We start from the raw sequence: 26415 nt of genomic DNA, 5'->3' as shown, positions 1-26415 counted from the left end.
TAATATAAATGTATTATATATTTGTATCAACTGAAAATGCAAAGTTTTCAACAAAAACCATAGAACAGAAAGGTAGAAAGGGGATCTCAAACTTACTATCTCTGAAATTTTAGACAAGGAGCAGAGAATAAAAAAAAATAAAATAAAAAAACCCCAAACATATACACCACAAGTCTTTTTCTTTTTGTTTTTCTTTTCTTTTTTTAATAACTTCCAATTTCAACTCTTTTCTAAACGTATTCAGGGCGCTGAAACCCTATTGTAGATTATGAATCATCTCCTCTTTGGCTATGAGATGTGTAGTTTTGTTAACGAGAGACATCAGCGAGTTCAGTTTCTGAGACCAGTCATTTAATAAATTATTCGGATCCTTAGGTCTCTGGAAGTTGATAATTCCTGCCAATCGGTCTACTTTAGCAAAGATGGTCTTGTTAACGACAAGATTGGAGAGAAAAGCTTCTGATTCCTGCAAGAGAGACAAACTGGATTTAGGCAGGATAACTACAAACAATAAACAAAATTTGAAACAGTTTTTTTTAGGGGACCATATGGGACGCTGGGGATCAAACCTAGGTCACCCACATGCAAGACAAGCATGCTACCCATTGTACTATCTCTCTGGCTCCAGAAAGCAATTTTGTTTGGGGGCCACACCCAGCTATGCTCAGTGGTCACTCCTGGCTGTGCTCAGGGGACCATACGGGATGCTCGGTATCGAACAAGGCAAGTGTGTGTGTCCCCCGCCCCCAGCTGTACTATACAGCCCCTCCAAGAAAGCAATTCTTAATCTTGCCATCCAAGAATATTCAGGGCGGAAACTGCTCGTGGGGGGGCAAGAGCTAAGTGCTGCTGTCCTGCGGTCACCAACACTTTGGCGTCAGAGGAGTGCAGAACAGTTCTCTGCGGTGTCATGGCCCAGAGACAGATGACTACGGCAGGTGTGACTCCTTCATTTGCTCTCAAATACGGTCCGAACCTAGTGATGCTGGGGCCATGCTTGGCCCCGCAGTGCTTGGAGGTCAAATTCAGGTCCCTGCACAGACTAGGCACTTGATCCGCTCCACTATGTATGCCAGGTCCCTGAACTGTCCTTTCTAGAACAGAAAGGATAAAAGGTATTCAAGGTAGTATCAATGGGGCTGGAGACAGAAAGGGGCTAAAGGTGTTTGCCTTGTACATGGCTGACGCCTCCAGTTTCACCATACGTGGTTCCCAGAGCACTGCCAGAAGCCGCTACCCCCACCCCCACCCCACAATGGCAGATACCTTTCAACTTTTCCTCCCTCCACCTCCCCACTTCCCCTCTCTCGACCCCACCTCCTTAGCTCCTTTCCCTGCCTCCGCATCCTTTTAGGCACTGCGGTTTGCAATACAGGAACTGAAAGGTTATCGTGCGTATCACTTTACCTCCTTTCCATATTCAGTTCTTGTCCACAGTCATTTCCAACCTTAATTGTCACAGTGGTCCCTTCTCTATCCTAACTGCCCTTTCCATGCCCCCACACCCCCTGACCTGTGGCAAACTTCCAACCATGGTTCAGTCCTCCTGGCCTTCATTTCTACTGTCTTTGGGTATTATTCTCATACTATTTTTAAAAAATATCCCACAAATGAATGCAATCATAACATGCCTGTCCCTCGCTCTCTGAATCATTTCACTTAGCATAATATTCTCCATGTCCATCCATGTAAAAGCAAATCTCATGACTTCATTTTTCATTGTGGCTGCATAGTATTCCATTTTGTAAATGTACCACCACAGTTTCTTTACCCAGTCATCTGTTCTCAGGCAGTTGGGTTGTTTCCAGATTCTGGTTATTGTGAATACTGCTGCGATGAACATAGAAGTGCAGACGGTGTTTCTGCAGTCTGTTTTTGGACCACTCTAGTGGTATTCCCAGGAGTGATATTGCTTAATTTCCAGTTTTTTTGAGGAATGCTCATATTGTTTTCCAAAAAGGCTGGGCCAGTCAACATTCCTACCAACAATGAATGAGAGTCGCTTTCTCCCTGCATTCATGCCAGCACTGGTTGTTCTTACTCTTTTTGATGTGTGCCAGTCTTTGTGGCATGAGATGATATCTTACTATTGTTCTGATTTGCATCTTCCTAATGATCAATGATGCAGAGATTTTTTGATGTGCCATTTGGCCAATTGTATTTTTTCTCTGAAGAAGTTTCTGTTCATTTCTTTTCCCCATTTGGTGACTGGGCTGGATGCTTTTTTTTCTTATAAAGTCCTACCAGTTACATATCTTTGATATTAACCACTTTTAAGATGCATGTTGGGTAAAAAATTTTTCCCATTTCCTGGTCTGTCTTTGTATCCTGGTCACCACGACAACAGGCTCTTCTTAGTTTAATGTAGTCCCATTTGTTTATCTTTGCTTTCACATGCTCGGTCAGTGTTTCATCTGTGAAGATGCCTTTAGCTCCAATGTCACGGAGGGTTCTGCCTACATTTTTCTTCACGCACCTTATAGATTCCGGTCTGATACTGTGGTCTTTAACCCACTTTTATTTGACTTTTGTTATAAAGAGGTCTGAGTTTAATTTTTGCACATTGCTGCCCAATTTTCCCAGCACCACTTGTTAAAAGAGAATTTCCTTGCTCCACTTCGTATTTCTTGCTCCTTTATCAAAGATTAGCACTGTAGCACTGTGCTCCCATTGTTCATCAATTTGCTCAAGTGGGCCCAGTAGCGTCTTCATTGTGAGACTTGTTACTGTGTTTGGCATATCGAATACGTCATGGGGAGCTTGCCAGGCTTTGCCGTGAAGGCGAGATACTCTCGGAGGCTTGCTGGGCTCTCCGAGAGGGGCGGAGAAATTGAACCCAGGTCATGCAAGGATAACGCCCTACCCGCTGTGCTATTGCTTCAGCCAAAACCCTCACAAAAGGCCTACAGCACCCAGTATTCCCAGGCGGTCTATCATCCAAGTACTAACCAAGCCCGACCCTGCTTAGCTTCCGAGATCAGACGAGATCGGCGCTTTCAGGGTGATTAAATAATTATATATTTGAGACTCTGTGTCAGGGTATCTAACTCTACTCCATTGATCTGCGAGTCTGTCTTTATTGCAGCACCATGCTGTTTTAATTACAACAACTCTGTAACAGTTTGTAGTATAGTTTGAAGTAGGGAAGGTTGATGTCTCTCATCTTTTCCCAAAGGATTGCTTTAGCTATTCGTGGGGGTTTATTGTTCCATATGAATTTCAGGAGTGTTTTATCTCTTTTTAAAATGTCATGGGTATCCTTATAGGAACCATACTGAATCTGTACAGTGCTTTGGGGAGTATTGTCATTTTGACAATGTTAATCCTCCCGATCCATGAGCAGGGGGTGTTTCCACTTACTATACAGATCTATTGTTTCTTAGAAGCCTTTTTTTTTTCTTCTGCTTTTTGGGCCACATTCGGTGATGCAAAGGGTTACTCCCTCATGCACTCAGGAATTACTCCTTGCGGTGCTCAGGGGACCATATGGGATGCTGGGAATTGAACCTGGGTTGGTCTTGTGCAAGGCAAACGCCCTACCCGCTGTACTATCGCTCCGGTCCCTCTAGAAGCTTTTTTGTAGTCTTCAGGATACTCTAAATATTCTATCATGTCATCTGCAAAAACCAAAAGTTTGACTTCTTGTTATCTGGATGCCCTTGATATCTTTTTCTTGCCTAACTGCTATGGCAAGTATTTGCAGTACTACACTGAACAGGAGTGGCAAGAGTGGGCAACCTTGTCTTGTGTCTGATCTTAGAAGGAAGGCTTTTTGTTTTTCCCCCACTGAGAATAATCCTTGCTATGAGTTTGTGGTAGATGGCTTTGAATACACTGAATGAAGCTCCTTCAACTCCCATTTTGTTGAGTTTTTAATCATGAATGGGTAATGGATTCTGTCAAATGCTTTCTCTGCGTCCACTGATACGATCATATATTTTTTTTTATTGATATATAAATGTCAATGCTATACTATGTATATTGACTTGCGAACGTTAAGCAATTCTTGCATCCCTGGGATGAATTATTTGGTCATGTTTTATGATCTTTTTGATGAGTTATTGAATTCTGTTTGCTAGTATTTTGTTGAGGATTTCTGCATCTGTGTTCATCAGGGATATCGGCCTGTAATTCTCTCTCTTTTTTTTACTAACAGCATCCTGTTATGTTCGCTTTACAGAAACTGTTCGGGAGTGTTTGTTTCTTCAATTTCCTGAAAAATCTTGAAAAAGCTTGGCAGTAGGTCTTCTTTAGAAGTTTGAAAGAACTGACTAGTGAATCGATCTGGGCCTGGGTTTTTGTTTTTGGGAAGACTTTCGATTGTCATTTTAATTTCCTCGATAGTGATATGTCTGTTCAGATATTCCAAATCTTGGCTCAGGAATCTAGGCATTTATCCATTTCTCCTAGATTCTCTCATTTTGTGCTTTAAAGATTCTCAAAGTAATCTTTTTGTGAGTCCTGATAGTAGTTTATTGATCTTGTTTCTTTTCTTTTGGCTTTTTGGGTTACACTCGGAGATGCATAGGGGTTACTCCCGGCTTTGCACTCAGGAATTACTCCTGGAGGTGCTCAGGGAACCACCTGGGATGTCGGGGATTGAGCCCGGGTCGGACACATGCAAGGCAAACACCCTCCCCGCTGTACTATAGCTCCAGCCCCTGATCTTGTTTATTTTTTCAAAGAAACAGCTCTTGGCTTTATTGATCTTTAAGATTGTTTTTGGGATTCCAGCTTGTTAAATTTTGCTCTAAATTTATTTCCCTCCTCCTGCCTGGTTTGGGCTCCTTTTGTGTTGTATCTTAATGTAAATCTAGAAGTTAAATAAAATCCTCATCTATGAGGCCAGAGAGACAGTAGAGCATATAAGACAACTGTCTCATTAAAAGCTTGAACTTGGCATTGCCAGGAGTGATCCTCAACTGCAGAAACAGGAGGAAGCCCTGAGCACCACTGAGTGTGACCCCCACACAAACAATAAAACCAAAAAGTCCTCAACACGAGCTTTTGGGGTAAACTTGCCAATTCTCCTTCATAGCTTTCATTTCTTCAAGTACACTTTTTATTTTTTTGCTTTTTGGGTCACACCCGGCGATGCACAGGGGTTACTCCTGGCTCTGCTCAGGGGACCATATGGGATGCTGGGAATTGAACCCGGGTTGGCCGCGTGCAAGGCAAACGCCCCACCCGCTGTGCTATTGCTCCAGCCCCTCTTCAAGTATACTTTTGGGAACACGGACATACTGCATAGGAAAATATACTTCATGCAGTACTTTGCAGCATCTGGCACACAGAAGGCACACAATAAATGTTTATGTGAATACTATAAAACTCTTAAATGTTACAGAACTTTTTTCTATGTGACAGTACATAGGTTAAGGCACTTGCCTTGAGTGTGGCCAACCCTGGTTGATTCCAGGCACCACATATATTAATAACCCCTAAGCAGTCCTGGTCGTGTCCCAAATCCCACCCCAGTGAAATATGCCCTGGACTTTCATGGATGTGAAACTACAAATTTAAGTAGACTTAATTTAGAATACTCGATACTCGATACTCTCGGTAGCTTGCTGGGCTCTCCAAGAGGGGCGGAGGAATCGAACTCGGGTCGGCCATGTTGGCTGCATGCAAGGCAAACGCCCTACCACTGTGCTATCGCTCGAGCCAGCACGGCAGAGCCTGGCAAGCTCCCCGTGATGTATTCGATATGCCAAACACAGTAACAACAAAGTCTCCAATGGAGACGTTACTGGGCCCGCTCGAGCAAATCGATGATCAACGGGAGGGCCATCTAATTTAGAATAGGGCTGGAGAGACAGTCAAGGGGTTAAGGCATTTGCCTTGCATATGCCTGACCCTGAATTAATCCCCGGCATCACAGGGTCCCCTTGCCAGATAGAGGAATAGCCCCTAAGCACTGCCTCAAGGCGCAAACCATTCTCCCCAGATAAATCCAGAGCTGAGCATAAATGTCTGGAGCAGTCTGGGGCTTGCTGAGAGGCACCGGGGCCCCCAGCATCTCAGCTCCATGAATCGCGGCAGTACCATCACACCAGACTACTGTTTCTGTTCTCAGGACAGTGTAGGATCAACTTTCACATAAACAGAGGCCCAATAATCAAACAATTTCTCACTCAATTTTTACAAGTCCATTGTTAAGATGAATGGCTACAAGATTACAACTTACATCAACAGAGAGGTCCAGAAGCTGTGCCATCCTCTTCATTGTGATCCTCGTGTAATACTTGGCCATTATCCGAATATTCTGGGAAGGGAAGAGGGCAGGGAGGACACATCAGCGTCAGTAAAGCTAAAAAGGCAACTTGCTGTCACAGTTCTAATCCACCTGTCACACTCAGGACAGGGGAGATGCTTGGGGCTCAAAGGACGAGAGCATGTGATCTGCATTAAAATCTCCCAGTAGTCCCCCAAGTACAGAGCTGGGAACAGTCCCCTGAACTATTCCTCCCCACCCCACAAAAGCAAGCAACAAAACCTTCAAATTAATAGTGGGGAAAAAACCCATCCAGTCTGACTCAGAACTTATCTTTTTACTTGGCCACACCCAGTGATGCTCTGAACACAGGGATCACTTCTGACAGTGCTCAGGGGACCATATGGGGTGCCAGGGATCAAACCCAAGCAGGCCAGCTTCCTACCCACTGTACTCTCACCGTAGCCTCAGGGACCATGTCTTATACTCCTGTTCATGCAGCACTTTGCAGCATTTGGCACACAGAAGGTTCACAATAAATGTTTCTGATGTGAATACTGTAAAACTCAATCTGTGAGACACCAGGAAGACGAAGATTTTGGTGTCAGAGATGTTAGTCATTTCCAAGTCTACCAAGTGAATAACAGAAAACACTTCCCCTGGGGCTAGAGCGATACTACAGCAGGTAGAGCGTTTGTCTTGCATTTGGCCAACCCTGGTTCAATTCTGGGCTTCCCATATGGTCCCGGGAACACTGCTAGGAGTAATTCCTGAGTAAAAAGCCAGGAGTAGCCACCATGCACCAACAAGTATGACACAAAAAAGCCAAAAACAAAGAAACAAAAGAATACCAAAACCCAAAAAAACAACCAAAAAACTACCTCTGGGCCAGCAAGATAGTATAGTGGATAGGGTGCTTGCCTTATTTGGGAGCAGACATGGGTTTGATCCCCGGCATCTCATCCCAGGGATCATACCTGGTACCTGGTCCCCTAAGGCTACCAGGTACCAGGTATGATCCCTGAGTACAGAGCCAGGAATAAGCCCTGAGCACCATCACTGCCACGTATGGCCCAGAAACAAAAAAAAAAAGTATCTCTTATACCCCTTATCCCAATTCAACCTTGTTCTGCATTCTTAATTACCGCTGGTTTATATACTATGAAGGCTTGTATTTTTTTTTTTGAAGTTCTGTATTCTCGAGAACTCCTCTCAAAATAAAATAAGCACAGCACAGCAATCTTTTCTGAAAGCTTAAAGATGGCAATGGGAAAGACAAGCATGACAACAAACTCTGACATGCTTTTATGTTTATTTTGGTTTCTTTTTGGGAGGTCACGCCCAGCAGTGCTCAGAGGACCATATATGGTACCTGAGATAGAACAGGGTCGACTACAAGCAAAGCAAGTGCTTAATGCTTTAGCGCTCTCTTCAACCCTGATGCTCTTAAAAAAGCTCTGCAGAAGTAGTCCCTGAACAGGTTGGAGAGATGGTACAGTGGGGCAGACATTTGCCATGCACGTAGTTGACCAGGTTTGATTCCAGCACCCTGTAAGGTTCCCTGAGCCCATAGGAGTGATCCCTGAGTGCAGCCAGGAGTGAGCCCTGAGCACAGACGGGTTGAGCCCTGCCAAGATAAACACTGTCAAGTGTGGCCCGAACCCACCCCCCTCCAAAGATGCTGTATGCTTTGGGAAATACATAGTGAACATTAGAATAACAACTGACCTTATTAGACCAGGCATTTGTAAGGGAGGGAAAGAAATTCTAAAGAAATTAATCTAAGAAACAGGCTCAAGAAATAGTGTGGGGGCTAGAGAGCTTGTCGTGCACCTCGTGCACCAACTTGCAGTTCAATCTCCGGTTCCCCAGATGGTCCCCCGCCGCCCCTGGAAGTGATCCCGTTAGCGCTGAGGCAGGAATAAGGCCTGAGTGGTGCCGGGTGTGACCCAAACACCAAAACCAAGAAGAGAAATTCAAGGAACAATGATCACACGATGCCCTCTCTTACATGTTCAACAACTCTGTTCTTCAAGTCTTTCCACCGCTTTTCCCCTTCTTCCGTGTAGCCAAAAACATCAGTTGCAGGACTGTCCAAAGAGCCTTTCCTCAATTCCATCCCATAGTCTTCGACAAGTGTAGACCAACCCATCAACTCCATTGTGGTAAAGAGCTTCAGAAGATCTCTGCGGGTTGTGAAAAATGTGTACAAGATTACCATCTAATGCAACAGGACACATTTCAATCCAGTGGGAGCAGGAATGACAGCTCACTTGGCTGACTGCATGCAAAGCACAGCGAGTCTGGGGCTGCTCCCTGGTACTACTGTATGGGTCCCTAAGCACCACTGGGGGAGACCCTAAGACCCGAAACAAGTATCAGCTTATCAACTTTGGGAACCAGGGGGACAATGTGTGGTGCTGGGGACCAATTCAGGGTTGGCTGCATGTAAGGCAAACACTTTGCCTCCTGTCCTATCTCTCTGGCCCCCAGAGTGTTTAAGGGCCAGCCCCTAAGCATATGTCTTTCTTTTTTTTTAATTTATAAGGCAGTTCACAATATTTGATTACATTAAATATTCTAACACCAATCCCACCAACATTACACCTTCCTACCACCATAAGGCATATGTGTCTTATATCACAGATTTTAAGAAGTAAACACTTCATAAAAGCCACAAAGTCGGGGCTGGAGTGATAGCACAGCGGGTAGGGAGTTTGCCTTGCACGCGGCCAACCCGGGTTCAACTTCTGGCATCCCATAGGGTCCCCTGTAATTCCTGAGTGCAGAGCCAGGAGTAACCCCCGTGCATCACCAGGTGTGGCCCAAAAAGCAAAAAGAAAAAAAAAAATCAGAAAGTGAATCAAAGGGTAAATGAACCAAAAGCTGTTAATTGAACATGAAATGAAACTTCACTTGAGGGGCAGTACAGCGGCTGATCAGGGTTCGATCCTGGCCTCCCATATGGTCAAGCCTGTCAGGACTGATCCCCGAGCACAGAGCCAGGAGTAAGCCCCGAGCACTGCCGGGTGTGGCCCTCAACTCCAAAAACAAACAGAACACTTCAATTGAGGGGACCCGAGAGACAGAACAGCACAGAAAGAGTGAGCCTTGCATGCCACCGACCTGAAGTTGATCCCTGACACCCCACATGGTCCCCTGAGCCCACCAGGACTAATCTCTGAACACAGACACAGGAGAGGCCCTGAGCACCGATGCGTGTGGCCCCCAAACAACAACAACCCCCCCCCCCCCCGCCAAAACTTGAACTAAATGTGCTTTATAATTAAGTGTTCTACTCAGGGCTGGAGCGATAGCACAGCAGGTAGGACATTTGCCTTGCATGCGGCCAAACTGGGTTCGATTCCCAGCATCCTATATGGTCCCCTGAGCACCGCCAGGAGTAATTCCTGAGTGCAGAGCCAGGAGTAACCCCTGTGCATCGCCGGGTGTGACCCAAAAAGTAAAAAAAAAAAAAAAATTGTTATACTCGTGTAAATATTTTTCTATTTTGAGCCACACACAGCAGTTACTCCTGGTAGGGCCTGGAGGGAACCATATGGGGTGTTGGGGATCAAATCCAGGTCAGTGACATGCAATGCACCTGTACTACCCTATGTACTATCTCTCCAGCCCCTATATGAATTGTTTGTTTTCTGTTTTGTTTTTGGACCACACTTGGCAATGTTCAGGATTTCCTTGGCACTGCACTCAGGATTTACTTCTCGCAGTCTTGAGGAACCACATGGGACGCTGGAGATTGAACCTGGGAAAGCGCCCTACCCACTGTACTCTGTTCCCAGTCCCCTCTACATCAGTTTCTAATGCAACACCAATTTCTAATTACCATACAATCTCTCAGCAGCCAATTAAGTTAACCACCGGTTAATCAAATCCTTCAATGGCCTTTCTGCCGAGACATCACACTAGGTGTAAGAGCACTTACTTGTACTTGGGGATTTCTTCCAACTTCTTGTCACCACTTATTCGATGAACCAAATCTGACTGTTCATTGTCAAAAGGAGCCAAGATGACATAGAGGACCACACTTTTCAGAGCCTAAAAGAGTTGCACAACACAATCAATTACATGCACATTTTTTTACACTGGAAATTGAACAGGAACTGGAAAACTTGCATAAAGTCATTTTAAATACTATCCAGGTCTACGGGAAAAAAAATTAACAGGAAGCTCTATTCACGGTGTTTTTCTGAAATATTTAATAAGGACAACCCAGAATTTTATTTTGAACTTAAGGTACACTGACAACGGGAATTAATAAAGATTCCTGAAGTATCAAAGGGAACAGGAATCAGCACAATGTATAGTTACTTTTAAATTATTTGAAAATAGGTGCCAGTAAGATATCCCAAAGGGTTGGATCACGTGCATTATAATCAGGAGCTCTGGGTTTGATCCCTGACACCACATGGTCCCGAGTCCCATCTCTGCCCTTTGCCCTAACCAACACCATTATTGTTCAAAATGAGATAAGCTAACAAAATTATTCCGGTAGGATTGTCAAGGGGGCTGGAGCGATAGCACAGAGGATAGGGCGTTTGTCCTGCAAGCGGCCGACCCAGGTTCGATTCCTCCGTCTCTCTTGGAGAGCCTGGCAAGCTACCGAGAGCATCCCGTCTGCACAGCAGAGCCTGGCAAGCTACCCGTGGCGTATTCAATACGCCAAAAACAGTAACAACAAGTCTCACAATGGAGAGGTTACTGGTGCCTGCTTGAGCAAATCGATGAACAACAGGAGGTTAGTGCTACAGTGCTATGATTGTCAAGGGAGCACAGCATGGAAGACACTGGCCTTGCACATGCCCAACCAGGTTAGATCCTCAGCGTCACATAATGGTCCCCAAGTGGAGAGCCAAGAGTATGCCCTGAATACTGCCAGGTGTGCCCCCAAAACAGTAACAAACTTACTTAAAAATAAAATTTACAAAGACATGCTTTTTTGGCCTACATGGTACAGTGTAAGGCTGAAATCTGTCTCCTTACCTGCTGCCACTTTTCACTTTCTGCCTGTATGCAGGGAGTGTCGTAGATGGCTCTGTAGTGCTTACAAATAGACAAATAGGAGCCCTCGTGCTGATCCAGCTGAATCATTAAGTTATAGTATTTCAACTTTAATTTCTGAAAATAAGTTGACAAAGTTAATTGGTATATTTATGGGACTCCCTTCTCTTCTCCGACTGACACTGTTACAAGTAAACTCAAGAGTATGAGACATACTCACCTCTGTATTTTCCTCCTGGAAAAATTTGGTGTTGATTTTCTTGCTGATGATCTGCGTACGGATGTAATCCTTCACAGCCAGGCAGAGCCTCATCTGCTCCAGGATAAACTCCACTCTCTCCTTCTTCTCCATGGACCCGTAGGTTTCCACCTAGCAGACACACCCCCACATGCCACTGAGTAACGGAAAACAATGCCACAAGGGCTGGGAGAGAGCACACCTGGCTGGCAAGCATGAATCACATGCAGGAGGCCTGGTTCCATCCCCAGCACCGCCACCCTGGAGCGCCAAGCCAGGAGGAGTCCCTGACCACCACGGAGTGCGTGTGACCAAAGCACAAAAACAAACCAAGAAAATGCAAGAAGCCTGGTATTCCATGAAACGGGAGGGGCAGCACAGCCAGTAAGACGAGCACTGCAACAGCACCGACCTGACTGATCCCGAGGCACAGGGCCAGGAGTAAGCCCGAAGCAGTGCTGGGCGTAGCTCAGAACCCAAATCAAAAATAAATGAATTCACTCCCAAAGAGTGAATGTGTGTACTGGGAGAGTCCAGAGAACGATACAAAAATGATACTGCGTCTGGGCTGAAGAAACGGTATAAACCAGCTCTTGCCTTGCTAGTGGCGGCCGACCCGAGCTCGACCCCTGGCACTGCCGTGGTCTCCTGAGACTGGTAAGAATGATCTCTCTGTACCAGGACTAAGCCCTGCAGGGTATCAACTACCCCCTAACCCCACCAAAAACAAAAATCAATCAAAATAATAAAATGATTCCTCCAGGAAATCCAACTTTTAGAAATTAAGAGTAAAAATTATTTTTAGGTATAAAACTTTCGTGAGGAAGCTGGAGATGTATTTCAACAGGCAGGGTGATCGCCTTGCAAGAGGCTGCCCTGGGTTCAACAGCCCATAGCTCCCAGCCCCTCCAGGTGTGGTCCCTGAGCGCAGAGCCAGGAGTCTTGAGCACCGCCAGCTGCGGCTGCCCCCCTCCCCAACAAAAACCCCGATGCCCCCATGACACTCATTCCAAATCTTGGCAGTTTAGTCAAAGTGACAAGGAACCAAAACAAATTATTTTCACACATCAGTATCGCTGACCAAACCGGAAGCTTTGCACAGCTTCAAACACAGATACGTACCTGCAACTCCTGCAAAATGGAGGCCGCCTCCTTCACGTCGCCACTTTGCTCCTTGATAGTTGCTAAGGTTTTGGTCAGCCGAGCACGTTCAATTTCAACATAAATCTACAAACAGAAGAAACGCCTATTATCGTAAGTCCTGCAGAAATGTGCTGACATTTACACGGGCGAACTGAAGCACCAGTCACAAGCAGGAGTATTTATCTTGCAGCTGGCAGCCCCAAAGCCCACAGAGCTGTGTGACTTTTGACATTTTACAGTTGGACAATCTTCTTTTATGTACTAATCTGAATAGGGGCAGGCCACACCCAGTGGTGCTTTGAAGGCCAATTGGAGTCCCAGGGATTGAACACAGGTTCTCTACATGAGGCATGTGATCTGTCACTTAAGTCAAAGAAAATGGCTCTGTAAAACACGGTCAGGGGCCTGAGAGACAGTATGGTGGTAAGGCACCTGCCTTGCACGCAGTTGACAGAGTCTGATCCTCAGCACCTAAAATGGCCCCTGAGCCCTGCCAGGCATGACCTACACGGGGGAAGGGGGGCGGGGGGGGACCGACATGACGACACACAGTCCTAGCCATGTACGATGGCCTCGAGTCAATTGGCCTTCTGTGGCCCCAAACAGAACAGCTTAAACACAGGCTACAGATTTGGGCTTTTCCACTCTGTTTGGGGCCAATCCCCGCAGTGCTCAGTGTTTGCTCCTGGCAGGACTCAGGGAATCAGTTCCCCAAACGGCACTAACAGGGTTCGGGCAAGTACAGGTAAGCACCTTACCTGCTGGGCTACCTGGGCCATAGTTTTGCGTGTATTATTTAAAATGATTACTTTTTTTGGTTTTTGGGCCACACGCAGCAGTACTCAGGGGGTCACTCCTGGAGGGGGTAGTGCCAAGGAATGAATGCCAAAGAGTGAGCTAGGGTTGGCAGGAATTCAAGAACCTTATCCTCTGTTCCGTCTCTCCGAAGCTACAAATGTAGCTTTGCTTTCAGAACCTTAACACAAAATCAGTGTGGTTAACATGTAATAGAATCACCAATTACATAAATAGGGAGGTGGGGGAGCAACTGTTTTGTTTGGGGGCCATGACAGGCAGTACTCAGAGGTTACTGTTTGGGGGTCAGTCCTAGATTATATGGTGTCAGGACTTAAACCCAGGGTTCATGTCAGCTCTGTATGCGGGAGCCCTGGGCCCAGTGCTCAGACCATACAGTCTCCCAAGGATTCGGCACGGCCCCCAAACAGAGTTCAACTATTTGAAAAATAAGCACTTTACAAAGAGCATACGATGATTTCACAACTACAATCCAACCAAGTCTCATTCTAAGCTGTAAACACAGGTCGCATTGGGGAGAGCCTTTGAAGGGTTAAGCAGACCTGGGAGCGACCCCAACATTGAGGTAAACACTGTTTGCCTCCCCAAACAAAACAGAAATATCCCACACTGCAATCAAGCAGAACACAAGGTGGGCTATTTGCTTCCCAAGTATCTCCCCTGTCTGGAGGCACCGCAAGCAAAGCTCACACTCTTGAGATGAAAAAGATTATGGGCAAGAAGTCAGCCCTGAAATTAAATGGTGGCAGGCAAGTCCAGAGAATAAGGCGGGGACCTGACTCCTTTCCGAGTCGTGTGACACATGAACGTGCAGAGATGGCCACCGGTGGGCAATGGAGTAACTCGGAATAGCAGGGATAAAGGAAACGGTGTCATGATGCAAGAGGCCGAGGAAGGGGCGGCAGCGTGTGCTCGGGATGGCAGACGCCCCCCGCCGAGTCCTGTCCACAGCATCTTTGTATTATGACAGAAATATCAGGAGGCCGGAGGGACAGCAGGGGAGATGCTTGTTTTGCAAGCAGCTGACAGGGCTTGATCCCAGCACTACAACTGGTCCCTTGAGTCCTACCAAAAAAGATTCTCCGAGGGGCCGGAGTAATAGCACAGTGGGGAGGGTGTTTGCCTTGCATGCGGCTGACCCAGGTTCGATCCTTGACATCTCATATGGTCCCCCGAGCACCGCCAGGAGTAATTCCTGAGTGCACAGCCAGGAGTAACCCCTGAGCATCGCTGGGTGTGACCCCCCCCAAAAAAATTGGGTTGTAAAACAAACAAAAAACGAGGGGTGGGGGAAGGGGTGTATTATTATTTTTTTTTTTGCTTTTTGGGTCACACCCAGCAATACACAAGGGTTATTCCTGCCTCATGCACTCAGGAATTACTTCTGGCGGTGCTCAGGGGACCATATGGGATGCTGGGAATTGAACCTGGGTCAGCCACATGCAAGGCAAACGCCCTACCCACTGTGCTATCGCTCCAGTCCAAAGTTACGTAAACTTTCTTGAATTTTTGTTAAACTTTGCAATAATAATAAAGTACAGATTTCTGTATCTGTTGTTGGGCCACAGAGACAGTACTGAGGTTAAGGTTCTCATCTCGCATGAAGCTGAGCCTGGTTCAATTCCTTGCACCACCAGTAGGACTGATCCCTGAGCACCACCAGGTATGTGTGTCGTGTGTGTCTCCGCCTCCCCACAACCTTCCATCTATTCCTGAGGCCAGGCAGATGGCTCAGGTTGCACGTTTTGCAGGCAGAAACCCCAGTTTAGTTCCTGACACCACGGGGTCCCCAGCACACCGAGCACGACTGGAGTACTGAGGCAGCAGCAGCCCTAGAACAACGATGCTATCCCATGTTTCCACCGAATAAACATTACACCGATAATTAAAGCCTAACAGTGTTGGAAACTAATTTTCAGGCTTAGGTTTGCTTAAACCATTAACAACTTCTCTGGGACTCCTTCCCCCACCCCCCACCCCAAAACCCTTATCTCCAAAATTAGCAAGTGTCCAGTGTCCTACACGCACCTAGGTTCCCCTATGCCTTCTTCTCTAGCCCTATAGCTTGCTTCCTGGGAGGCAGGGGAGCAGGAGCTAGAGAGGACATGAGGCAGAGGCACTGGCCTAGCACATGGCAGACCCAGGTCACCCCTCAGTTCAGGTCAGCACTGCTCAGAACAACCCTGAGCAAGCTCAAGCGTGGGCCCAAAACCCCCACAGGTCCAAGAGAAAGTTCAGCGGCCTGAAGTGCAGGCTTGGCATGCAGGAGGCTCCAATCTGATCCATGCATGGTTCCCCCAAAACCAAAGTCTCTGGGCACTGCTGCTGGGTATGGGCCCAAATGCTAAAACCCAGAAAAGTCATCCCGGTCATCACCTATTCTGAGGATTCCTGGGCACCCAAGCCAGCGGTCACTAGCTCTGCGCTAGAGGGAACGACAGGCCCGGGGCTTGTCATTCCCAACTCGGAACAGTGAACACTTCCCTGAGGTTATCCGGGTACAGCGAGTGTTTCTCTGATCTCGAACTCTATGATCAAGCTCTCTGAGCTAACAATGTCCTGCTTATTCTAGACCCAACACAGGTGCTCAATAAGCAGAACTACGATCAGAGTCAATGCTTTACATGCTGTTTTGTCTTTCAGCAATAAAAATCTAACTAGAACAGAACAACAGGTAGCACAGCCACCATTTTATAATTGTCCTGTTTTAAAAAAAACTGAGATTGGGCTGGAGTGATGGTACAGTGGGTAGGGCGTTTGCCTTGCATGCGGCTGACCCAGGTTCTATTCCCAGCATCCCATATGATCTCCTGAGCATCAGCAGGTGTAATTCCTGAGTGCAGAGCCAGGAGTATTCCCTGTGCATGGCCGGGTGTGACCCAAAAAGCAAAAAAAAAAAAAAAACTGAGACGGGGGAATATATTGAGAGAACCATGAAGAGGCCAGAGAGGGGGTTTGGCAGTGAAGTTCATGCCTTGTATGAGACCTGAGTTCCACTCCCAACACTGTAAAAACAAAATTAAAAAATACAGATTCCAGAACAGTGGAGTTTTTTTCCTCGGGAACGGTGGTATTCTGAAAATTAACCTTACACAGCAACTATCCCACTATTTTAAGCAGTGGAGCAGGGATGTAGGTCGATGGCGGAGCTCATGCCTTGCTTTGCCACTGAGTCACACTCTGGTTTCGAGCCTTGCTACTCCCCTCCTCCAAAAAAAAAAAAACCCAGAAACAAAAACAAAACCCCCCAAAAAAACAATCTGTTAAACCCTAGTTACCTCAAACATTTTCCCCCCAAGTAGATACACAACAGAGTAAAAAATGAATGTTTGATTCATTATTATTACATGTAAATATGAAGTTCAGTAGTTCCTAGAAAAATCTGGACATACCCAGGCTGTCGGTATTTAAGTCTAGTGGTTTACATATAGGGTGATACTGGAAGATGATGATGATACTGCCTGACTGCGAAGTTGGTGACATTTTGTATGTTTCACCTTAAAAATATATACATATTTATATGAAAAGACTCAATACACGTCTCTACATTCAAACCCATAATTATCACTGAGCTCTCCAGATCAAACCCACCTTTCCTTCTGTGACCATTCGTAGAGTATCAATTAATCGAAGTTTGATAGGGAGGTCTGTGATTTCCTCGACGTAAACACAGCACTGCTGAACCATTTTTGCAACAGCCTAAAATAACAAATAATATTTATAAATTCATTCTTCATACAGGAAAAAAAAATTGTAATACTACTGTGAAATTCGGCGTTGCAGGCGGGAAACCTAGGTTTGATTCCCAGCACCCTAAGTGGCCCCCCAGCCCTGCCAGAAGTGCTGAGTGCAGAGCCAGGAGCAAGCCCTCAACACTGCTGGGTAAAGCCCCAAAACAAAACAACCCCCCCCCAATGGCCTTCCCAAGCAATTCCAGGCACTGAAAAACTTATAAAGGAAAACCACATTCAAGGCAAGTGCCTTACCCCACTTTACTATTGCTCCAACCCCAATTTCCATCTTGAAAAAAAAAAGTTACGGGGGCCAGACACAAAATCCAGTGAGTAAGGCGCTAACGTGCCTCATACATTCGATCCATGGCTCCACATATGGTCCCCGAGCACACTAGGGTGACCCCTGAGCGCAGAGCCAGGAGTCAGTCCTTCCCTATTAACTTGTTTTGGAGGCCACGTCCAGATACATTTCTCTCCTCATAGGGCAGCCCAGACAGAGGGGCTGTCTCGCTGCACTCTGCAGCTTTGGGAATTACTTTTGTGGCCCCATGCATGCCATGCAACTGCTTCAAGCCACTAAACCATCTTCCAAGCTCCAGGCGTTGTTTGGACGGCTCACTCTGTGTAAGAATGAACTGAACAATGGACATTCCTAGAAGTGATGATATAAGCAGGCTGAAGCAACCATGCAGCAGTGGCAGGAATATACAGCCCGTAACGGCCCTACAGGGCCCAGAATGCTCTTTGTGCCACACACAACCGTCTTCAGCTCTGTACGTCTCAGGCCCTAACAATTAACTTTAAACAGGTCCACAGATTCATTTCCTAAAAATCCTTATTATTAAAAAAGTGAAAACACACTAGTTTTCTGAACAATTATGAACTCACTTGTTTTAACTGACTCCGTCTTTTGGACAAAAGCATAATATTTTCGTTAAGTAGGTCCCATTCTTTAGCTTCGTAGCACATCTTCACTACTGCAACTAAGATACGAGATGTAGATACCATATCAGAAGCCTGTAAGAATGAAAACACATGAAATAGAAGTTAGTGGAATTATATTAGGTGAGCCTAAAGGTAAGTGATGGGGTCTTCAACGCTGATCTACTCACAGTGCGAGTTTGTTTTTCCAAGGAAAGAAGGGTTTCAATGACCTCTTGAAGTCTTCCTTCCTAAAACAAAAGATAACTCATTTACAAGAGATGTTTTGACACGGGGAAAAAAGTCAATGGCCTATTCTAGAGAAGGGAAACACCCACGGTTTTTATTTTTCTGCTTTTCATGACAGCACTTGCGTCTCCAGCACATTCTTAGAAGCTACCAACTTGGGACTCAAAACCTTCTTTTTGGCTGTTTTGGGGCCACTACCACTGGAGTTCTGGCCTCACGCCTGGCGGAACTCAAGGACCATTTAGGATGCCAGGGACTGACCCCGGGCCCACCACAAGCTCTTTCTCTCCAGCCCAAAAGAACTGTTTTACTTTTGTAATTTTCTAATTGGTTCACCCCCGACATTGGCTTTGAGCTCAGAGATCATTCCTGGTGGAGCTCGGGGGACCCCTAGGCAGGGCCATAGATCAAACCCTCATCAAATGCATGCATGGCAAGGGCCTTAAGGTGCTGCAATATCTCTCCAGCCCCACATTTTTGTTTAGTTTTGGGGCCTCTTGGCGATGTTCAGGCAACCATGTGGTGCCAGGCATCAAACCCAGGTCTGGGCACACCCTATTCCCACGGTCTCCTCTTCTTCTCCTTTTTTTTTTTTTTGCTTTTTGGGTCACACCCGACGATGCACAGGGGTTACTTCTGGCTCTGCACTCAGATGCTTGGGGGACCATATGAGATGCTGGGAATCAAACCTGGGTCGGGCGCGTGAAAGGAAAATGCCCTACCCACTATGCTATCACTCCAGCCCCTGGCCCCTCTTCTTTCAAATTCTTTCTTGTTCTGTTGCCACCTTGGGGATGCTCCATGGACCACATGTGGTACTGGAGATGGAACTGGAAGCTGCGCTCAGCCTGCCGAGCTCTCTCTGGTCCTGGTTTCTTGTGGTGGGGGTAGTGGTGGGGTCACACCAGGAGATTCTGCGGAATCTTCAGTGATGGGGGCCCAGGTGCAAAGCACACACACTCTGTGCAGCCCACTGAGGCACCTCTCTGGCCCCAAATGACTTAGTTCTTGTTTGTTACCAATTTGTCACTGAGCCACATCCAGTGATGCTCCATGCTTAGGGGTCATGCTTGTCAACATGCAGTGCATGCTTGGCTACATGCAAGGGCAGTGCTTTACCCACTGTACTAGCTCTCTGGCACACCAAATTACCAATTTCTTTTTTTAGCTTTATATTATAACACCATTGATTTACCAAGTTGTTCAGAATACAACTGTTTCAGGCATTAAGTGTTCCAATACCACTCTCAGCACCAGTGCTAACAACCAGTTTTAATAGGCTATTTTACATGGTTACCTTGGGAAAGACACCACCCTCTTTCACCCTCAGTTTTCTCTTCAGTAAACTGTATTCATCTAGCAACAGTTCTTACCATAAGAACTGAAGCAACACCTCTGAAGGTGTGCCTAAACAGAATCATTTCAACAATGTTAGGCAACAGCTAACATTATAAGAGAACTTACAAAGGGGACCAGGGAGATAGTACAGTGGGTAGGGCGCCTGTCTCGCAAGCAGCTAACCTGGGTCCAATCCCCAGCAACACATATGGGTCCCATGAGTCCCACCAGAAGTGACTCTAAACACAACCAGGCATGGTCAAAATAATAATAAAACAAACACTGTCCCCCCGTTGTTCATCGATTTGCTCGAGCGGGCCCAGTAACATTTCCATTTTTTGAGACTTGTTGTTAACTGTGTGTGGCATATTGACTACATCACGGATAGCTAGCCAGGCTTTGCTGTGAGGGCGAGATAGTCCGGTAGCTTGCCGGGCTCTCTGAGAGGGGCGGAGTAATCAAACCCAGCTTGGCCAGGCTGGCTGCGCGCAAGGCAAATGTGCTACCGCTGTGCTATCGCTCCAGTCCAAAATAATAAGAATAATGTATAGAACATTAGCTATTACTATTTGCGGTGTGTTAAGACAGAGACAGAACTGTACATAACTGCAAAGGGCCTTGACTTGACAATTTACCATTTAGGCCTAAGCTTCAGGCTCTTTAACCTCCCTGACCTGTGGCTGCTTCTCTTCGAGTTCCCTTTTTCTCTTTAAACACTGGGGAACTCCTGGAGGTGCTTGGGAAGGACTCCCAGGCCGCATCTGGTGGTGCTAGGGTGAACCATGTAGGGTCAGAGGGCCAACTCAGGACCATGCACCGTGCCATATGTTGGTATGTAATCGATCATTTGCACTGACTCCCCAGCCTATAGCTGATACGGTCTTAATTCTCATCCTCAAATGTTCTTTATGTTAAAAAACAAGAACAAAAAAAATAGTAAGTCAAGAACAGGGATGAAGGGTCAGAGTTTAGCTGGAGTGAGTGCTTCACGTATACAAGGTCCATTTCAATCCTTAGTATATGATTAGTTACTTCTGGATCACCCAGCGGTGCTCAGGGCTTCCTCCTGGCTCTGTGCTCGGGAATTACTCCTAGTGGGACTTGGGGAACCAGAGGTGGTACCAGGGACTGAACTTGGGTTGTCTGCACGCAAGGCTAGTGTTAGCTCTCACCCCCACAGCATTTTCCTAATGAAGTCTTGGGGCCAGAAAGTACCAGAGACAAGCACCTCACTCACACGCGGCTGCTCCAGCCGACCCTCGTTGGATCTGATGTCATACGTGGTCTCCTGAGCACAGAGCAAGGACCAGTTCCCTAACCTAGAGCTTGGGAGGCGCAGAGGAACAGTCCCTTAAAGAGTCACGGGGTGCAACACAAGTAACAGGGCTGAACTAGACTTAGCTCTGCTGCAGACTACGTCTTCTGGAAAGTAAACAATCTTTCTTCACTTTCACTGATGGGCTACATATAAAATCCAGAAAAAACATATGCTACAGAGTTCTACCCAAAAGCAAAACTGGGGGCTGGAGAGATAGCACAGTGGGTAGGGCGTTTGCCTTGCACGCGGCCGACCTGGGTTCGATTCCCAGCATCCCATATGGTTCCCAGAGCACCGCCAGGAGTAACTCCTGAGTGCAGAGCCAGGAGTAACCCCTGTGTATCGCCAGGTGTGACCCAAAAAGCAAACAAAAAACCAAACAAACAAAAAAGCAAAACTGATTTCTATTCATTTTGGTTTAGGGGACAAGCATTACAGTGCTCAGGGTTTACTCCTGGCAGGGGTTGGGGGAGCATAGGGGAAGCTGGGGATGGAAACCAAGTGTGCCCCATGCAGGGCAAGAACCCTACCCGCTGTGCTATCACTCTGGTCAGGAGTATATTCGTTTCCCCTCCTAGCCTATAAACTGCTTTAGGGCAATAGTTCTAAAAGGGGAAACCTGGGTGGCCAGGGATTAAACCCAGGTCAGCTGCATGAAGACCCTATCTGCTGTACTATTGCTTTAGTCCCGAAGTCCGTCTTTCATTTTTTTTTCCCAGGAATGTTTATTGAGACGCTGTGATTTATAGAACTGTTCATGATAGTTGTTTCAGGCAGACGGTGTTCCAACACCAGTAACACCACCAATGTCCCCTTCCATCCGCTAATATCCCCAGGTTCCCTCCCATTCCCCAGCCTATCCACTTGGCAGGCATATGATGAATGTATTGCTTATTACTTGCACCAATAATTAAAGGAATTAATTAAATGAATTAGAAGTAGAATTGGTCTGGAGCAATAGCACAGCAGGTAGGGCATCTGCCTTGCACGCGGACGACCCAGGTTCGATTCCTCCACCCCTCTTAAAGAGTCCGACAAGCTACCCAGGGTATCCCGCCCACATGGCAGAACCTGGCAAGCTCCCCGTGGCATATTCAATATGCCAAAAACAGTAACAAGTCTCACAATGGAGATGTTACTGGTGCCTGCTCGAGCAAATCGATGAACAAAGGGAGGACAGTGCTACAAGTAGAATTATCAATGAAAGCCAATTTTTTGTTTGTTTTCGAGCCACATCTGGCAGTGCCCACTGCTTACTCCTGGTTCTGCACTCAGAATTACTCCTGGCAGTGGTTGGGGGACAATATAGGATGCCGGGGATCAAACCCAAGTGCAAGGCAGATACCTTACCTACTCTATTGTCCCTCTCACTCCAATAAGTCAATTTGTGATGATTGATTTCCAAATGTTTTAAACCTTTCTTAACCTAGTAGAGGACAACCATATGCACCATTAGTGAGCGTCATACTCAATGCCACATGATAGGAAGTTTCACCTGTCCTTTAAGGAAGCTCCTTTAATACTTCCTAGAAGAGTCTATCCCTTAAAAATATTTTTCCTTATAGACACCATCGTGCTATTAATTCTAAAGTGGTGATTCTGGGATCTAACATTAGGATCTGAATGTTTTGTTTGATCCACAAAGTACTGGGTCAGATAATATTTTGGTGAGTTTGGGGGGGGGTGTTTTTTTCTCTTGGGCTGGGGGAGGGATAGTCCCAAGCGGTGCCCAGGCAGTACACTGGGGGCCTGTTCCTGCAACACTCAGTCCCTGGGTCCAATAGTTAGTGGCCATACCCTGCAGTGCTTGGACTGAACTCTGGGTTCTGCAGCTAGAGGTCACACTCTAGCCCTGTAAGTCATCTGCCCAGACCTCAGTGTTTCACACCAAATGGGCAAGTGGTTCACTGATGATGCAGCACTGCATGGGCCATGCAGTGCAAGGGGTCACCCAGGCCACCCTGGCAATGCTTAGGTGCTCCAGGGCTGTCCCCTGTGACATGTGTGGGACCATCCAGCGCTGCAGATCAAATCATGTGCAAGGAAAGAGCCCCTCTTGCTGTACTATCACTCTGGCCCCTCAAACCGTATTTATTTTATTTTTGGTTTTTGGGCCACACCCGGCGATGCTCAGAGATTACTCCTAGCTCTACACTCATGATTTACTCCTGGCGGTGCTCAGGGGACCATATAGGATGCTGTGGATTGAACCCAGGTCAGCCATATGCAGACAAAGGCCCTACCCGATGTACTGCAGCTCTGGTCCCTCAAATAGTACTTTAAAAGTGTTTAGGCCAGAGAGTTAGTGGAGACCTGAGAACCACTAAGAGAGAGGTTCCTTGAGCAGAAAGCCAGAAAGAAACCCTCAAGCACTGCCAGGCATGACCCAAAAAACAAAGAGCAAAACAGGGGATGGAACTATAGTACAGTGGGTAGGGTGTTTGCCTTGCAGGCAGCTAATCCCAATTCGATCCCTGGCATCCCAGATGGTCCCCCCCCCCACCACCCGAGAACTGGCAGGAGTGCAGAGCCAGAAGTAACCCCCGAACACTACTGGGTGTGACCCAAATAAGAAAAAAAAAAGATAAAAATGATTAGCGTCTAGTTTCTAATGAGCGGGGGCATACCCATACCCAGCAGTGCCCAGGGCTTAATCCTGACAGGCTCAAGTAACCAAATGGTGTGCCTGGGATCGAACTGAGTTGACTGTGTTTAATGTAAATGCCCTCTCCTGCTGTAGTTCTATCACTCTGATCCCAAGGCATTTAGTAGTTTTTACAAATCCACATTCCAGGGCCAGAGAGATGGTACAGTGGGTAGGGGGTTTGCCTTGCACATGGCCAACGCGAGTTCAAGCCCTGACACCACATATGGTCCCCCTGAACACCACCAGCGGTGATTGCAGAGCGCAGTAACCCCTGTGAGTTGCTGGGTGTGGCCCGAAACAAAAACAGAACAAAAGTCTTGAGCCTCTGGCTCAACGGGTAAAGGCTGTGTGGGCCTGCTCTGCCTGGCAGGCGCCCAGGGCGGGTCTCCCACTACACTCAGGCGGGATGAAAAGGCGAACACACAAGTCCATGGTCTGAGTCTGCAGCTGGGCTGAATAATAGTAATAGTCAGTAATAGTAACTCCCTACACCGGGCTGCGGTGAACATCCCTGTGCCCGCCCAGGCACTGCAGAGCGAACTGGGACATGTCCAGGAGTGCTCGCCAGACAGAAGTGCCAGGCTTTGGGGTTTCCAATGCCAGAGGGTGATGCGAGCCCTCCACAAGCTCAGGGACCGAGTCCTCTCTAGGTGCAGGTAAGAAATGCAGGTGCATCAACTTCATCTGCGCTCCGTGTGTTCTCCAACTCCCATTAGATTCCATTTTGATAAAAAGAGAAGCACTAAAAAGGCTTGGAGAGGGCGGGAGAAGATAGTACAGCGGCCAAAGAGCCTGCTTTGCACGCGGCTGACCCAGGTTCCATCCCTGACATCCCCTGAGCACTTCCAGGAGTGATTCCTGAGTGCAGAGCCAGGAGTAAGCTCTAAGCATTGACAGGTGTGGCCCCCCAAAACAAAACAAAATAAAACAAAAGAAAAAGGCTTGAAGAAGCAATCCAGGGGTTAAGGACTGCCTCTCCTTGCATACAGCAGACCTCAGTTCGATTCCTAGCAGGTACACAGTCCCGGGAGTGGTCCCTGAGCACTGGATCAGGAGCAAGCCCTAAGCACAACCCCAAATAACGGAGCCATTTGGGTGTGGCCTCAAAACCAAACAGAAAGAAATAGATCTCTTTCTAAAACTTAAATGTGAAGTATTACTTGGCCCCGAATGTGTTACACTTTAATGCACTTAGGCAGAACTCTGCTTCAGGGATAAAACTTGATGGAGTGCATGCACCCCAGGTGATCCCTGCCGCAGATCAAGGAATTCAACAAGGCCCGTGCATAAAAGCCTTAGCAACAGCCCATGAGGGCGCACATCCATCCTTGGCCAGGCAAGCCTAGTTTGGAATCCCTACTAACTTTAGACTTTAAAAAATGCGAAACTAGGGGCCGGAACGATAGTACAGGGGTAGGCGTTTCCCTTGCACAAGGCCCACCTGGGTTCAATTCCGGGCATCCCATTACGGTCCCCCAAGCACTTGTCAGGAGTAATTCCTGAGTGCAGAGCCAGGAGTAATCCCTGAGCAACGCCGGGTGTCACCCAAAAAGCAAAAAAAGAAAAAAAATGTGAAACTAAACCTAGAACTGCACATACACCTGCGGGGGCGCCGGGGGAGACAGGGGCGCATGACACCTGCTTATTAGATCAAGTGGCATTTCCACCGGCAGGAGAGAGCTCGGCCGGCTTTGTATGGGGGGGGGGGGGGCGTCCGGACGGGTCCGTCCACCCACCCACGGTACCCTGAGCACACTGCCAAGGAGCCGGGAGCAAACCAGTGTGGGCACCCTCCCCCAAAACCCACACGTAAAAGAAGTTAGTTAACATCTCTCTGCACACCGGACCGCCCCAGTGGCTTTCTTTCCCCCCGCTCCGGGACTGACCCCTGCCCAGCGCTTCTCCTGCCCGGTCCCTCCGTCACAGCCGCCCACGGGTCCCCGACGCCGTGGGAGCCGCGTCCCGACGGCCCCGTCCTGCCCCCACCACCGCCGCGGCTGCTGGGCGCGGGGAGCGGCGGGGTCCATCGCCTCGGCCCTCGCGCTTCCCGGGTCCCCCTTCCCGGCCACCGGGCGGGCAGCCCCTCGCCCCCCGGACACCCACGCACCCGCGGGCCCCGCTGCCCGACTCGAGACCCTCCTCCGAGCTAGCCCGGAACGCGGCCCCGCAGTGAGCGTCACCCGGGAGGCGGCCTGGCGTGTCCGGGGGGCCCCGGGCACCTTACGGGGGCGCGCCGGGCCCCGCGAGGCCCCCCGAGGCCCCCCGAGGCCTACGCGGGCAGCGCCGCCGTGACTCAGCCCCTGGCGCCCGCCGCCGCCGCCGCCGCCGGCCGCGCCTCACCTTGGCCAGCTTCTCGCACTCGGGCAGGCGCTGGTCCACCGTGGCGCTGTAGTCCACTTCCATCTTGACGATGCGCCCGTCCGCCCGCTCCGAGCCGCCGTCCGCCATGGTCCCAGCGCGCGAGGCCCCCAGCACGTCCCTGCGCCTCGGCCACTGCTCGGCACCACACCGGAAACGGCCCGCACGCCCCGCTCAGGCAGCGCGCCGGGCGCCCGTGCGAAGGACCCCGCCGCGAGGCCCCCGCGCGGCCGCCAGCGGCCCGTCAGGCACCGGCGCGGGCAGCCTTGGGGGCGGGGCTGGGGGCGGGGCTCCAGGCAGTTTCCCGGGAGTCTGGGTCTGGGCGTGAAATTGAGGGTACAGAAGCAGGAGAGGAGCATAGGGCCTGATTTCCTTTTTTTCTTTTTCTTTTTCTTTTTTTTTTTGCTTTTTGGGTCA

General features: G+C 48.0%; 1 protein-coding gene across 1 annotated transcript; it reads right to left on the bottom strand.

The window, feature by feature from the left end:
- PSMD12 (proteasome 26S subunit, non-ATPase 12) lies at positions 1 to 26185 on the bottom strand. Its single transcript, XM_056127176.1, has 11 exons — positions 25981 to 26185; positions 18280 to 18339; positions 18056 to 18184; positions 17025 to 17132; positions 12597 to 12701; positions 11457 to 11606; positions 11219 to 11353; positions 10161 to 10273; positions 8226 to 8400; positions 6188 to 6265; positions 1 to 466 (listed from the first exon to the last, which is right to left on the bottom strand). The coding sequence occupies exons 1-11, from the start codon at positions 26086 to 26088 to the stop codon at positions 257 to 259; spliced, it is 1371 nt and encodes a 456-aa protein (XP_055983151.1). The 5' UTR covers positions 26089 to 26185; the 3' UTR covers positions 1 to 256.
- Positions 26186 to 26415: the final 230 nt, after the last annotated feature.

Source organism: Sorex fumeus, unplaced genomic scaffold (genome assembly GCF_029834395.1).
Source record: "Sorex fumeus unplaced genomic scaffold, SorFum_2.1 ptg000063l, whole genome shotgun sequence".
Classification (NCBI taxonomy): domain Eukaryota; kingdom Metazoa; phylum Chordata; class Mammalia; order Eulipotyphla; family Soricidae; genus Sorex; species Sorex fumeus.
Note: the sequence above shows the minus strand (reverse complement) of the source record. Positions and strands in the feature narration are given on the sequence as shown.

Excerpts from the sequence above, each read along its gene's own strand:
- PSMD12 (XM_056127176.1), bottom strand. The coding sequence starts at position 26,088 with ATGGCGGACGGCGGCTCGGAGCGGGCGGACGGGCGCATCGTCAAGATG. Across the intron at positions 18,340-25,980 it reads AGTGCGAGAAGCTGGCCAAG|GAAGGAAGACTTCAAGAGGT; the intron begins GTGAGGCGCGGC and ends CTTTTGTTTTAG. Across the intron at positions 17,133-18,055 it reads GACGGAGTCAGTTAAAACAA|GCTGTTGCAAAAATGGTTCA; the intron begins GTGAGTTCATAA and ends TTGTTATTTTAG.